General features: G+C 37.5%; 1 protein-coding gene across 6 annotated transcripts in view; it reads right to left on the reverse strand.

Annotated features, from left to right (window-relative positions):
- Positions 1-1,567: 1,567 nt before the first annotated feature.
- The window catches only part of LOC126348080 (solute carrier family 25 member 45-like), a 101,650-nt gene continuing 86,188 nt past the window's right edge, over positions 1,568-17,029 (reverse strand). For all 6 annotated transcript variants that reach the window (XM_050002325.1, XM_050002329.1, XM_050002326.1 and 3 more), the window contains 3 exons: positions 14,191-14,317; positions 10,866-10,975; positions 1,568-2,244 (listed from right to left, as the gene is read on the reverse strand). In XM_050002325.1, coding sequence (XP_049858282.1) covers positions 1,979-2,244; positions 10,866-10,975; positions 14,191-14,317 — 503 coding nt within the window. In that variant the 3' untranslated portion in view covers positions 1,568-1,978. The remainder of the gene's footprint in view (positions 2,245-10,865; positions 10,976-14,190; positions 14,318-17,029) is intronic.

Consider the following 17,029-nt stretch of genomic DNA (forward strand, 5'->3'; position numbering starts at 1 on the left):
GTGGAACCCTGAAATCCAACACCCTATGGCGTAATTCAAGAAATCTGCAACCTACAGGATCACAGAACCATCTGAGCCTCTGATTCAGACCCTCCTCTCAGCTTTGTAACAAAAGACCACAGTTGGTTCCATTAATGAAGCTACAGATGGTAAGCTCCACTTTCATCTTGCAAGCAAGACTGGCAATTTTTACTACTTCAGCTAGCCACCTGAAAGCAGAGAGAATCTCTTCCAATCCAAAGTGACACACATTATCAGTACCAGCATGAGCCACCATCTGCAGTTGGATGCACGCTGTGGTCTTTATGGCATCTGGATGCATCTGTTCCACATCTGGAATGACTCCTCCTGGTATGCAGACAGATTGTAAACTGGATTTCTTCTCCTTCGCAGCCTTATCCCTAAGGGGCACCATTATGCACCTATGTTGGAACTCTCGACCACCAGTAATCCCTCACACTATGACTGCCCAAACTTTGCAGGCTGAGAGTATTTCTCTGGAACAGGCCAAGTGACTTCATCTGGCTCAGGGGCTTCATCAGTCGCAGACAGCGCCCAATACCTGTTCATCAGATGGACTGGGAGACCCTCCAACAGGCCCCTCAGAAAGTCTTTTGCTGCTTGCCACACCTTGGAACATCCTCCCACTAGACCACAGATGAGGGATCAAGATCAGTGTGAACAGTTCATGGGGCAGTCACATAATGGAGCGTTCGGAGGACACATGGGTCATGCTGGACATCCCTCCAATTACCCCGTCTGGTTCCTCGCAGTCATGCTCGTAGGTAGCAGCGCAAGCTGTGTGACTAAGGCCAACACTGGCTTGAGCAGTTAGTGAGGGATCACCAACTTGGCTCACAACTGAACACAGCAATTGCAATTCCTATCCATACTAAAGACAGCCTGATAAATCCCCATACATGGACGAAATACAACAGTTGATGCTAAAGAATGCTGATGAAATTTGAAATAAGTTGCTTCTTGTGAGAAGCTGTGGCAACTCACAATACTCTGATGAGCTGCTGGTACTGCTGCTGTTGCTAGGAGAGTTACCATTTGACTCTTTATTCTATAAAATTCATATTTGCTGAATGCCCTGTGGAGTGGTGAAAATTGCAATATCAAAAATTTCACTTAAGAAATAAGGAAAATAATATATGAGTGAGTATAATCAGCAGATGATGGAATTATTATTATTATTTCAATGCAAGCAAGGAAAAGTAATGAGTAGCAGAATCTGTAATGTTTTACACCCAGAATCTCCTTCTGTCAGACTTATTGGAAAGAAGGGAGATAACATTTACTGAATTAGAGAGAAAAACACTAAAAATTTAGAATTGAAAAAAGGTAATAATTGACAGTATAATATGAATGTGATTGTTCCAGCCAGCAAATGTGATTGTGTGTGTATAAAAAGCTCAATAAAGTAACTGACAGTTATGATGGGTAGCTCTTCCTTCCTATTGCAAACATCAGTATGATGTGAACTTGAATTCAGCAACTTTGTGTCAGATGTTTTAGTCTAATCAGGTGCCATAAAACATAATTTGTAAGAAAAAGGTCTAAATATTATTATTATTATTTTGGACATCATTTTTTGTACATTCAAACTAATGAATCATATCACAAGCATAATGGATATGTACAATGAAGAGACCATATTAGACATAATAATTCAGATATGTTTAAATAAATATTTGCCAACACTAATATTCTAAAAGCATTTATGTACAAAATACAAAACCAGAAATAATCAAGTTCAAAAATCTATGATGGTACAATTAGCAAATAGTTATTGATCTGCTGTCTTTCTATATTCTTTCTGCGATGTTTTTTCCAAGCACTTTTAGTAGTCTTGAGGAAAACTGCTTAACAGTGTTATAAAATTAAATTTCTTACACTGAAATTATTTCCCATAAATACTGAGACCTTGGTATTTTTAATGAAAGGTAAACATTATTATTAACTGATACTATGATTATTTATTGGATATTTGTTGTCCAAGATAAATACTTTCAAAAAATTGTAAACTTTTTTCTAGCCCAAGAAATGTTGCACCATTGACAGGAAATGCCCTTATAATTGTCATACAGGAACCTCTAAAAAATACTTTCAATCCATCACTTTGATAACTTTTGATGAAACAATCCATTAAACTTTTGTATTTTGGATTATCAGGGTTGTCTGCCTGGATCCTTGACTTCATCACATCAAGTGGTATAATACTAATCCAAGACAGCATACCTAAAAGTAATAACAAAAATTTCATTTTCAGATTCCTGAGAGATTAAAAAAGATACCACACAATCAAAAATAATTTAAATATTGTTATTATGTTTTAGGAAACGTGAAACAATTACCAATATATAAATGCAGAAGACTAAATTAGAAAGCTTCATATTATACAGTGAAAGAAAATAAGTTATACTCACAAGGTATGGGAGCTCTGAGGCATAAATAATAAATATACTGCAGAATGAGATTTTCACTCTGCAGCGGAGTGTGCGCTGATATGAAACTTCCTGGCAGATTAAAACTGTGTGCCCGACCGAGACTCGAACTCGGGACCTTTGCCTTTCGTGAGCAAGTGCTCTACCATCTGAGCTACTGAAGCACGACTCACGCCCGGTACTCATAGCTTTACTTCTGCCAGTATCCGTCTCCTACCTTCCAAACTTTACAGAAGCTCTCCTGCGAACCTTGCAGAACTAGCACTCCTGAAAGAAAGGATATTGCGGAGACATGGCTTAGCCACAGCCTGGCGGATGTTTCCAGAATGAGATTTTCACTCTGCAGCGGAGTGTGCGCTGATATGAAACTTCCTGGCAGATTAAAACTGTGTGCCCGACCGAGACTCGAACTCGGTATAAAGGTCCCGAGTTCGAGTCTCGGTCGGGCACACAGTTTTAATCTGCCAGGAAGTTTCAATAAATATACTGTACTCCAAAATCAAACATGTACAACAGCAGGAGGCACAAATGATTGTGATTGAGCTTAGGCTTGTTCTGTGCGTCTATGCCATGCAGTCTCTGACAGCCAATGAGCATTCAGTAGTGTTCTCAGTGCTATGCTGTGAATGTCATAACTAGTGTGAGCATTAAACATGATGGGAGTGGTTTATTTGGCAATTTTTTATTGCACCTGTTGCGAGATGTGTGATGTAACAGAAATTAGTGGCAGTTACACCATGATTCTTACCACAGCAGAGTGTGTAAGTGAAAATATAATGGTACAATAGCTATTAAATTATTTAAATATGATGTTCTGATAATTTTTATTCATATATTTTTGTTTGAGTTTGTTTCATGTCATGAGGAAAAGTTCCACAATGCACCGATGGCAGTACCTCCATTGCTGCCACCAGAGAAAATAAGTCAACCATTTCTACATACTAACCAGCAGCCAGTATGAAGAAGATTCTGCCAGCTGCTACTGCTGATCTCTGCCCTCATATGAATTCCTTACAAAAAATATTGTAACTGAAAAATAAATTAATAGCTTACTGTTATCTGATTGACATGTGGTGAGATTATTGAACTGTCGGTAGCAGTTGTGAACTTGATTGTAGTTACTACTTTGTAATAAAGTCCACAAGAAGTGAAAATTAGTTGTCTGACTTAACATTCAAGAAGCATACAGTGGTACATTATACACAAATATCAAACAGACAGTTATCTCAGCTGTGTTGCTTGAAAGAACTGGTTTGGTTCAAAAGTACTGTGGAGTACTGAAAATAATTTGAGACTGATGATTTACATCAATACGACATCTCAACCAGAGATTAGTCAACTGTGCTGCCCATTCCAGAGACAGGCTTTATCACTGACAGTTTTAAGTGAAGTTAACATGATTTTGGACATGGAAAAATGGGAAGATTATTTAAATACTTGCTCTAAGTGTGAATCATTAAATTTGAAGGAGAAATAAATACATAAAGTTGCATTACACAAATAAGTCATCTTGGAAACACATATAAATCAGCAGTAGCAGATCATGCTCTGGGGAAATCACCAAATTCCTTTCTCTGATAAGGTACTAAAATTTTGTAAAGGTCTAGTTATTATTCACTACGATGTAGAAATTCAGAAAGATAAAAAAAACTTACTTCATGGCTACAAGTAAACAATTTTACAATTTTGGATAGCTAAACTAGTTTATGTTGGAGAATGCACTACCTACACCTCCATTACCTCTGAAATTGTCCCCAAAGTATGAGATAAAATGATGTTAGGCGTCAAAATATGCTTTAAGCTACAGCCTAATTCCTGGGAAACCAGTGTTGCCAAGTTTGTCTGGGATCTGCTGGTTTTGTGTGAAAGACAACAGCCTTTATGGAACATGTGCCATCAAATCTCAGCTGCCTATATGTGACTTAAGGCAGCTTATGTTAGTAAAGCCTCTGTTGATGACAACCTTTTTCTTGATGTTTTGGCCAAAATTTGGTGGTTTCTGGGCCATATACTATGTTTTTAACTTTCAAGTATGTATTCTCTTTTTGAATTTTATCTTTGGAATTTTCTTTTCATCCAGAAAAGTCTGAACTCATGTCACCAAACAGCTAAATTACCTATGCATTTCACTCATAGTAACGGAGCTGCACAAGGGTGCCCATCTTCAGCTGTGTTTGGCAACATTTGTGACTTGTTGCACATGTATTGCATACTGTGGTTATGTGTCTATAGTGATGACATCTGAAATAACAGATATGGCTCATGGAGATATATTCTCTTTTGCAGGCAACTGTTATATGCTCAGGCAAATCTACTTTCTGTACCTATTCAGCTTGATGTGATGCAACTGTTTCCATTATGATGAGGGTCAGTGTGCTGACCAGTCTGGATATAACGTTTAGACAGTTTTCCCCACACAGACAGTTGGTATACACATATTCCAATCTGGTGGGGGGAGGGGAGGGAAGGGGAGGGAAGGGGAGAAGTGGGGAGGGGAGGGGAGGGGACAACAGGGTGGTGAAAGGAATCCCATCTGGTCACCCCTTAAATTAACAATGACAGAGCCAGGGACCAAGGCACAAGGAAAAGAAGAAGGTTGACCCCCAGAAAGGAATGTGTTATGAGATGAACAAGTTAACTAGAGCTAATTACCCAGTTTTAAAGGAGGTCAAGTTACACTTTGAGTAAGAACTCTTAAGGTATAACAGAGGCTACTCATGTTGCACAGTAGGTTAACTCAGTGGATATTCCATTAAATATGCTATGTGTTGTTATGCTCTGACATTGTTTTCTGAATTGAAGTCCTAAAGTGGACTGTATGAAACCCTTTTTTGTTCAGTGGGTGTTACTCTTAGCAGATGGGACACTTCTCCTGGTGGGACTGTTCTTATGTATTAAACTGCATGCCACTATGTTCATACAAGTGACTAGAATTATCAAGGTCAATGCAGGCAGGGCACTGCTTATCTTTACAAGCCTTATCACACTGCAGGTGCATATCTGCTCCACTTTACTGGCAGACTTTGGGGTTAAACTTCTTATTAGACATTTATACCATCCTGATGGTCCAGAAAATTAAGGCAAGGTCCCTCTTCCCTGTCATAGACAAGCTTCTACCACCACACTGCATGATGGTTGCTGAAGTATTCACAAAGCCTGGATGTTCATGTGAAATATGAATTATGAACAATTGTGCAGTGGAACAAACTACATAGACCTAACTTTTGATGCACTTTTGATTACCTTTCATAACATGTGTGTTCACTGGAATATTCTGGGAAGCTCCATTATCGTACCAATTTTTACTAACATCCAGTTTTCCTACAGGTGAAAATTTAGGCAAAATTGTATATTTTTATGAGTAGAAAAGTGTAACAGCAAAAATAGTTACAAAAGCTGCTGTAAAATAAAAATTACCTAAAAACTGATGTTTCCACAGTATGATGTGTAAAAGATAATTTACATTTTTGTAAATCTGTGATTTTGCATGAAATGAAATTGTTTTTCATGGAGTTAATTACATTCTCAAAACATAAGCTGAATATTTGCCTAGCAAAGAACAAATTACCACCTGTAAAAAATTAAATAAAACTTTGAGATTTTGCAAGAACATTTGGTATGTGTTATTATTTGAATGACTTAAATGATGGCAAATTATGATACTTTCAGACATAATTTATTTTAAAAATTATGGTCTTATTAAATTTTCCCTTTTTTAAAGTGAAGGTGATTTAAGGTTTAAGAGTTGTAACTTGTAAAAACATTGTCATCATTTATAAACAAATACAAGAAACATGAATGTTGAAAATGCTCCAAAATATTGCAAACTTTAATAAAAACCATGTATTGCATATTTTAAAACTGAAATGTCATCAAGCACTGCACAAGTAAAAGTGGTATCAAATCATTAATTTTGTGTAACTGTCAAAGCTTCACCTTCCTGCTCTCCCCATAAAATTACCTCTCTGCAATTTTTCTACGCAGATTTACCACATTTTATAATTTTGTAAGTATATTAATATAAATGACAGATTACTGAAAAATAATGCGTAAAGGAACCATATCCATACAAATATTGCACACAACAAATTAAATGTATCATTATAATAAATAAATAACAAAAGGTAGACTTTCTGAAGAAAACTGGAAGGCAAACAAAATCAATACCTTTTTTGTTTATGGCCAATTTTGCACAATGATTTAGCACGATGTCTAATAAAGAATGGACTCATATTATTACTAGTGCAAAAATATTAATTATAAATAAAAGAAAAAGGCTACAATTAATAGTTGAGAAAAGGAATTATCTTTTTAATCTAATTTTAAGTTTCATGTTGTTCTTTTCAGCAAAGCAAATTACTGTTCATGTCACTGAAGCCAATATTGGCAGCTCCCCTGTATTCAATTGACATGATAGTTAAATCTGACAAGTTTGGTAGTTAAATCTGATAATTAACCCCACATAGTTTTTTTTTCATGGGCTTTAATTTGTGTCTCATTAACCATGGACTTTGCTGTCTATGGGATGGCTTGCATGCATCACCGATACAATAGCCATACCATAGGTGCAACCACAACTGAGAGGTATCTGTTGAGAGGCCAGAGAAAAATATGGTTCATGAAGAGGGGCAGCAGCCTTTTCAATAGCTGCAGGGGCAACAGTCTGGATAATGGACCAATATGGCCCTGTAAGATAAACCAAAACAATCTTGCTGTGCTGGTACCACAAACAGCTGAAAGCAAGGGTAAACCACAGCCGTAATTTTTCATGAGGGCATGTAGCTCTACTGTATGGATTAACAATGAGGCATTCTCTTGGGTAAAATATTCCAGAGGTAAAATAGTCTCCCATTCAGATCTCCAGATATGGCTTACTCAGGAAGAAGTCATCAGGAGAAACAAAACAGGTGTTCTATGGTTCAGGGTGTGGAGCATTAGATTCCTTAATCAGGCAGGTAGCTTAGAAAATTTTAAAAAGGAAATGGATAGCTTGAAGTTGGATTTGGTGGGAATTAATGAAGTTTGGTGGCAAGGATGAACAGGACTTCTGGTCAGGTGAATAAAGATTTATAATCATAAATTCAATTAGCAGTACTGCAAGAGTAGGTTTAATAATGAATAAGAAAATAATAATGTATGTATGCTACTGTGAAGAAGCATAAAGAACAGAATATTATAGCCAAGATAGACAAGATGGAAAAAGTATATAGCAGGTCTATACAAGAGAGATTGCATTATTATAGAAATGAAAGAGGATGCAGATGAAGATGAATGGGATGTATAATACTATGAGAAGAATTTGACAGAGCACTGAAAGACCCAAGTCAAAACAATGCTACAAGAGTAGATGACATTATGTCAGAACTACTGATAGCCTTGAGGAGCGAGCCATTACAAAACTCTTCCACCTGCCATACAAGATGTATGAGATGTAAGAATGTAATAGTTCCAATTCCAAAGAAAGATGATGCTGACAGGTATGAGAATTTCTGAACTAGCAGTTTAACAAGTCACAGATGTGAAATACTATCGCAGATTCTTTATGGAAAAACTAGTAGAAATTGACCATAGGGAGATCAGTCTGGATTTCTGAGAAATGTAGGAACACCTATGAGGCAATAATGGCTTTAACACTTATTTTAGAAGATAGGTTAAAGAAAGACAAACCAACATTCATAGCAATTGTAGACTTAGAGAAAGCTTTTGACAATGTTGACTGGATACTCTCTTTGAAATTCTGAAGGTAACAGGAGTAAAATACAAGGAGCAAAAGGCTATTTACAACTTATGCAGAAACCAGATGGCAGTTGTAAGATTTGGGGGTATGAAAGGGAGTGAGACTGGGTTGTAGCCTATCTCTGATGCTATTCAATCTCTACATTGAGCAAGCAGTGAAGGAAGCCACAGAAAAATTTGGAGTAGTTCAGGGAGAAGAAATAAAAACCTTGAGGTTTGCCGATGAAATTGTAATTCTTTCTGAGACAGCAAATGACTTGGAAGAGCAGTTGAATGGAAAGGTCAGGTTCTTGAAAGGAGGATATAAGATTAACATCAATGTAAGCAAAACAAGGATAATGAATGTCGTCAGTTTAAATCAGGTGGTGCTGAGGGTATCCAGGTTAGAAAACAAGACATTTAAAGTAGTTAATGAGTTTTGCTATTTGTGCAGCAAAATAATGATGATGACCAAAGTAGAATGGGTATAAAATGTAGACTGGCAATGGCAAGAAAAATGTTTCTGGAGGAGAGAAATTTGTTAACATCAAGTATAGACTTAAGTTTTAGGAAGTCTTTTCTGAAGGTACAAGTTGTAAATAGCCTGGAATGTAGCCGTGTACAGAAGTGAAACATGGATGATAAACAGTTTAGACAAGAAGAGAATAGAAGCATTTGAAATGTGGGGCTACAGAAGAATGCTGAAGATTAGATGGAAGTATCACATAAGTAATGAGGAGGTATTGAACAGAATTGGGGAGAAAAGAAGTTTGTTGCACAACTTGACCAAAAGAAGGGGTCAGTTGACAAGACACATTCTGAGACATCAAGGGATTCCCTGTTTAATACTGGAAGGATGTAGAGAGCAAGGGCAGGGGGTGTGGGGTAAAAATCGTAGAGGAAAGCCAAGAGATGTATACAGTAAGCAGATTCAGGAAGATGTAGGTTGCAGTAGTTATTCAGAGATGAAGAGGCTAGCACAGGATAGAGTACCATGCAGAGCTGCACCAAACCAATCTTCGGACTGAAGACGGCAACAATAACAGTTTGCTGAAACTGCATTCACAAGTTTTGTCAAATAATCTCAAAGCTACTTCTACATTTGAATAAGCATCTCTTAATCAGTATTTAAAAAAAAACCTTCAGAATATCTAAATGCATTCACAAGTTGCTGCAGTTACTGGTTTTGTCAAATATTCTCAAAGCTACTTCCACATTTGAATAAGCATCTCTTAATCAGTATTTTAAAAAAAACCTTCAGAATATCTAAATGAAAATCTGTCACTGCTCTTTCACCTGTAACTTCAAAGCAGCTGTTACATTAACTAGCTCTGCTATATTCGTCATCAAAATTAGCTGCACATTTTTCAAGAAATGGTACATAGCTTTCACTTAAGCCATTTCTGGACAGCCAGATGAAATTAAACACAGTGAAAAGGTGTCATATATGTGAGACATGAAATGGTGTCATATGTGAGACATGTTATCTACTTCACTTGCCATTCTATCAGATACCCTGAACTGTTCTAGTTCATCTGCAAACAGAATAATTATATGTTTCAGAACATGCTTACTGACCTTTGAGATTCTACAACACTACAGTGAAATAGCAGTAAGAACTTCATTGCTGAACATGAGCTAGCTGTGTAGATGCAGGTACGAGCAAAAAACTTATTGTTGCACCATAAACCATACTAGCGATAGATGTCACTGTCCTCACCATATTGTATCATATCATATCATGAACACCATTGTTATCATTCTTATTTTTCCAGCCCCTGATTGGGTCTGTCATTCACATGGGCCTCTCCATCTTTTCCTGTGCCCTCACAATATTTCTCTATCCATTCTGTCCCAAGCTTTTCCTCTTTTCTTAAGAAATTCCTTCACTCCAACAATTCATGTTTCTCATGATCTTCCTCTAGGTCTCTTTGTGATACTATTGAAACTACATTGTGACAACAGCATGCACTTATAGTTATGGACTGCGGGAAAGGCTGCTTCTTGTTGGTAGAAGATTACAACACAAGTGATAAGAGAACACGAGTACCTCTCATGGTTAATTTGTAACCTGTCATTCCCTTTTCCTTTTTCTTCCTGGTCAGTACCTATGCCCTTGATAGGACCCTATCTTACCATCCATACAGTACAGCCCTGGCTGCTGGCAGTGCTCCTAAGCTGACAGATTGAGAACCTTGGGTTGTCAAAACCAAACTCAGCCATTAAGAATGAGCTCCCTGGCATGACCCAGGAGGCACGCAAGCTCAAATAGAAAGCCATTAACATAATGAAAATTACTACCCCAAAAATTATTTAGAGTTGGTGGAGAGTATAAATTAGGAAATAGGTGGTAGATTAATGGTAGAAGTTCCAAACCATAAAAAAAGGACAAGACTGTGACTGACAGAAAGTGGATATATAATGTTATAAAACTTTTAGGAGCAGCATGGACAAGAACCCAATGCATAGAAAAATCTAGAAGCGGCCTTATTGAGCAATGGATGAAAAAGAGGACCCTGTGTATAAAACCTTGCTTATGGCCAAGCCTGTCAGTGGCATTCATTTAAAGTTCAGGTTCCACTTCCAATTTCAATGTGGCTTCACAACTCAGTGCAACTTATCCCTGGTTGTAATATTCCAATTAAAGTAACATTTCAAACTATCTCATTAAATAACAATACAAAATTATAAAAGTGTTACCTGCCATTCCACCTGCAAATATTATGCTTGATACAGATTTCTGTTGAATATTATTCGTGGCACTCAATGCTTCGTATACAGCTGTGTATATACCAGATGAAAAAACATCTCTGTGGAAAAAGATAAAAAATCCATGTGACACCTTCGTGTTTTCTTTGAATTTCAGTTCAATGAGTACATCTCATTTTAAATAGTGGCTAATATGTCTTCTGAAAAAACTCAAAGAGAATTTTTGACAAGTTATTCATTTCCATATTTCTACTTTTAAAACTCTACAGATAATGCAGGCTGACACTATCGTTGTTTCACAGTAAGGCACTGAAGCATTTATTTGTGTACATGTTTGTTTCAGAAGTCATTTCATGCAATGTCACTAACATTGGTAGTGTGGTGAATTATAATAAAGTTAGTCCCTGGTCACATTGTACAAATGTAAGTTAATATCAGCGGCACATAAAAATACAAGATAGTTATAAATGATTGCAGTGATTTCATAAATTCACCATAGCTACATTAATTGGCCTATTGTCACAAAACTCAACACTCATATAGAAAAAGTAAATAAGTTATGTATTGTTGCACCCATACTGCAGATTTCTGTCATGAGAGCACAGCAGGAGCAGTTAGCCAAAATGGTGGCAGGTGCTGAGAAAGTGTTTGTTGTGCTTGAAATGCTTTCACTTCAATCTGCCATAACAGTGCAATGGCATTTTAGAATGAAGTTCAACAAAGATACAACAACTACCATCTTCATCTGGTGATGATAGGTGCAGTTTAGAACTTGAAGATACCTCTCCAAGGAAGGACCAATGGGTCAGCCTGTAGTGAGTGAAGAAATGGATGACCACATTCAGGTGAGTTTTGTATGTAGCTCACAGAAGTGGCAGCTGCTGCATAAGAGCACAAGACCACGAGAACACCCTAACTTTCAACATTGTGCAGATTTATTGGTTATTTTTCTTTGAATGCTCTTAAATGTAACACAGATGCTGCACTCTGACAGATACAGCATGTAATCTACTGCGCTACTGCTCCTATAGACTCCGTGAAACTTGGCAACTTGGTCATGAGAACAGCTTCAGTTATGCACGTTTTAAGATGTGCTACTTGCATAATGTAATTGCCCTATAGGCCAAATACATATGGATTTGATAAACAATGTACATGGTTCATAATGTGCACAGGTAGTCCTTGCCACTCAACTAGAAGTTTACGTCAGTGCCATCAGATGATAGCACACTGTTGCAGACTTTTATCCCTGTTCCCTTGGCATAAATCCTGCTAGATGATAGTACACTCCTCAGATATGCTAATTTACTCACTATATAGTAAAATTAGATCAGATGTAAAGTTGTACTGACAGTAAACCTATTTGGTGGGTTTCTGAATGAGTTATTGTATATTAACTTATGAATTTGATCATACAGTAATCCATTTGAGGCACTGAGAATCATAAGGGCCTCACGCACATCACTGTCTACTGTGAGATTGTAGCTTTTATTCATGTTTCTGAAACCTATCGATCTTATGATGAGACAGGTTTATCTGTGCTGTAGGCCCACATTCTATGTTTGAAACTTCATGAAAAGCTGTATCACTACTTTCTCTGGTTTTCACTTAAATGTGGGATTGATGGCAGTGCGGTTTAGGCTCTTATCAATCTCAGCACCTCATTTGTATTCTAGTCAGGTTACCATGTTAGTAGACATTACTACTTGAGTTTAATCACTTCCACAAATGGCAGTTTGTGTTTGGAGTTGATTGTTTATTGTTCGTCAACCAGCTTTCGTGTGCAGTGTAAACATGAACTATGTTAAATCAATTTTTAATTATAACAGAAAAATAAAGCTGTGAGAACAGGTTGTGAGCTGTGCTCAGGTAGCTAAGTTGGTAGAGCACTTGCACGTGAAATGCAAAGATCCCGAATCTGAGTTTCAGTCTGGCACATAGTTTTAATCTGCCAGGAAGTTTCATATCGGCGCACACTCTGCTGCAGAGTTAAAATCTCAGTCTGGGAATAGAAAAGAAAATTACCATGAAAAGTTTGCCACAAAGGAACTGGGGCCTCCGAGAACAGATTTGGAGAGTGGCAAAATCAAATAAGCATGACTACAAGCAAACATTTAACAAGGAAGTGTACAGTTAGCACAAGTTGTTAAGTGGGTGCACAATAAGAATATCCGATTTTCAGCCCAGAAGTAAATTTGTGAACTAATACATCTGTTAGGGGATCTTGTACACTTGTCTGAAAAAATGGAAAAGTGTGGAAACTCCAACTCACACAAAGTGTGAAATGGAGAGTTGCGAAAGTTTACACATTAATTTGTTGTTGCCCTGAATTGTACGTAGTTATGTACAAAACAACAAAGTTCAACAAAAACAATTCTTTCTTTTGTCAGATAAGTTATGCATCTTATTCTTTGTATGATAATAATAATAATAATAATAATAACAATGATAACAATAATTACTGTAACAACAGTTTTTACTGTTGTTGTTATGGTCAGTGGCTGTAGTTGTATAAACTTGTTGATAAGCATAAATGTTGTACAACAGATGCTATTTATGTGAATCTAAACATTTGTGAACACCCATAATGTTTAATCATGAGCTGTCCTTGCTCTCACATGACGATGGCCAGAACAACCAGGGAGCTGAACATACCACAATTGACCATTCGGAAGATCTTAAGGAAATGACTGAAACTGAAGCCCTACATTATAAATAACTTTAATCAAAATCAAACAATAGAAAATACATGATGGAATGTAACAATATTATGAGATGAAAAGTTGTTACTCACCATATAGCAGAGATGCTGAGTCGCAGATAGGTGCAACAAAAAGACTCTCACAATTATAGCTTTCGGCAATTAAGGCCTTTGTCGACAATAGACAGACACATATGATTCTAAAATCAAATTGCAATTTTACTTTGAGCTTAATTTGTGTATACGAAATTTATGCAGCTATTGAGAAGAATAATTTATGTATGAAATTTTATTTCACTAGACTGATGTAAACTAAGATAATTAAAAGTATTGTACAAGAAAATACAAATTGGAAGTGATGAAACCACCTTCACAGAGGAGAGTCTATCAGAAAAAGAAGTCATGGAACATTGATAATACATTTCTGCATAGCTAGCAAATGAGCACAATGTAACTTTTTGTTAGTTTCCATCCACATACAAAGAAGCATTAAGATTTAATAGATACTATTGTTGGTTCACGGTAAGCTACTCTCTAAATCTACTCTAAGCTTCCATCTATTATAATCATAAGATTTTAATTGCAGAATATTAACATGGACTTTTACCCACCTACCGGTAGATTGTACAGCGGTATCCTTTATAAAATATTTTGAATCCATAATCTTTATAAAGTCCTCGTACAGATCCGATAACACCACTGTACTTAGATTCATATTGCATTTTCCAAATTGATGGAAGTCCTAAGGAAAGATATAATACTGGTCAGAATGTTTAATTTTAAGAAATTTAAAGATAATCTGCATACACTTAATGCTAAGTCATCGAACCATGTTTAAGACAAATGCTAACTGCAGAATATTATTTCATGTTTGTGTTTAATGAGAAGTAGGACTGTTGATATTTTAAAAATTATTGGGAATCTGATATGACAATATCTAAAAAATATCATTATCAGCTCTCGAAAAAAGTATTGATATAACGGTGGAAAAATATTGACTTACCAACCTATAAAAATATCAGCTGCAAACTATAAATATACTGCCCATTTTAGAGCTGTATATTTAAGCATTGATTTAACAATACCAGAGAAGCAAAGGTTGCTACTCGCCATACAGCGGAGATGCTGAGTCGCGATAGGCACAATAAAAAACACACACACAAAACCACGCAACTTGCACAAATGTCTGCAGTCTCAGAGAGCTGAAACCACACTGCGAGCAGCAGCACCAGTGCATCATGGGAGTGGCGACTGGGTGGGGGTAAGGAGGAGGCTGGGGCAGTGAGGGGGAGGAATAGTATGGTGGGAGTGGCGGACAGTGAAGTGTTGCAGTTTAGATGGAGGGCAGGAGTGAAGGTGCGGAGGGGGGAGGAGGTAAGTAGCAGAACGGAGAAAAATAAAAAGAAATTAAAAGACTGGGTGTGGTGGTGAAATGACGGCTGTGTAGTGCTGGAATGGGAACAGGGAGGAGGCAAGATGGGTGAGGGTAGTGACTACTGAAGGTTGAGGCCAGGAGGGTTATGGGAACGTAGGATACATTGCAGGGAAAGCTCCCACCTGCACAATTCGGAAAAGCTGGTGTTGTTGGGAAGGATCCAAATGGCACAGGCTGTGAAGCAGTCATTGAGATGAGGGATATCATATTTGGCAGCATGTTCAGCAACAGGGTGGTCCACTTGTTTTCTGACCACTGTTTGTCGGTGTCAGTTCATGTGGACAGACAGCTTGTTGGTTGTGATGCCTACATAGAGTGCAGGACAGTGGTTGCAGCTTAGCTTGTAAATCACATGACTGGTTTCACAGGTAGCCCTGCCTTTGATGTGATAGGTGATGTTAGTGAGCAGACTGGAGTAGGTGGTAGGAGGATGTATGGGACAGGTCTATTACAGAGGTATGAGCAATGAGGTAAGGGACTGGGAGAAGGGGTTTTGTAAGGATGGACGAGTATATTGTGTAGGTTCGGTGGATGGCGGAATACCATGGTAGGAGGGGTGGGAAAATAGTGGGCAGGACATTTATCACTTCAGGGTACGCCGAGAGGTAATCGTATTGATTTATTATTAGATGCTTTGTACATTAACATGCTAGCAGCCTGCCTATCCCCCTTAGAGCAAGAACTGAAAGGAAAACAATGCATGTTCACATTTGGCAATAGTCACTTTGCTTACAATGGTAACTGCATGTTAAATGCCACGATAAAAGGTGTCTGATAGGTTTGTCATTCGGTTTCATCAAATATCGGATTTGTTCTTTTCATTTCTGCCAATGCCTATGACCTAGCAGTGGTAGTGTCAAAACTGTATAGTGAAACTAAATGTTGCAGTTTTTGCTGGTAGCACCAAGTGCCATTTACATCAGCATTTCCCCTCACATATTTCCACCCACTGGAAACACAAAGCTTGTCATTTAGATTTTTGCTCATCATGTTCAACAATTGTTTTTGAAGAATACGAAAGTAAAGACACAACATACCAGGTGTGTTAAAAATCAATGAAGATAAATGTGAATTTTTTAGAACTTTTGGAAGCTACCATTGTCTTTTGCATAATGTAATTTGTAGCAAATTGGCATTTGTAATGCAGATACTGTAACAGATACTCTAACAAACAATTGCGTTGCATCTAGTTTTCCCTTGAAGAGGAGTAGCCCAATACATCACCTGTATTCATCACAAATTAGTTCTGTTTTTGAGTTTTCTTACAACTGTAATTAACTTCAAAATGTTTTAAGAAACTAGTAATTTTTCTGTCACCTTAATAGTAATCTCATCTTGTGCATTTGTTTTAATTCTCTTAGGGCATTAGCAAGTTTATAATTTAACTGATTAAGAGATAATCAGTGGGATTACTTTGTTCACTGCCTTGTAATGCATCACATCAGCCAAAATGCAACCCCAGTGTGAAAACTGTTTTCGAACACAGAATGAGTTGGCTGGCAATCATAAGCAGCTAGAAATTGCCTTGACTAGTATCAGATGATTGGCAGTCACCGCAAATCAGTGTGTTGGAAGACCTCCTGAGAGTAGTGTATCTGTGATACTGGTACCATTAATACTTCAAATAGTATCCTGTCTCTTCTGCAGAGAGTACAGGATCTGACATTACTAATTCACTTGCCTGTACAGAATGGTTGCAGACCATGGAGGACTCAAGGTGGTGTATGTTAGATCAGTCGCCCTAACCGTAAGTTTGAGGTGCTGTTTTTCATTGAGTTGGCCTCACTTCACCTGTTTTGGGGAAACTATTTTTATCTGGTGTCAAGACGAGGCAAGTACAAAAGCATAGGGGTCTATTAACTGTCAGCAGTTCAAAGGTACGGCGAATGATGGTACCTCTCAGGGAAATGGCAGCAAGGGACAGGAAAGGACAGAAGGTGCACTCAGTGTGTAAGCCTTGGGACCTCATCCAACACATTGAAGAGGCTATTCTGGCAGCCACTGAGTGATACAGTGTAA

The sequence above is a fragment of the Schistocerca gregaria genome, chromosome 1 (genome assembly GCF_023897955.1).
Source record: "Schistocerca gregaria isolate iqSchGreg1 chromosome 1, iqSchGreg1.2, whole genome shotgun sequence".
In the NCBI taxonomy this organism is placed as follows: Eukaryota; Metazoa; Arthropoda; class Insecta; order Orthoptera; family Acrididae; genus Schistocerca; species Schistocerca gregaria.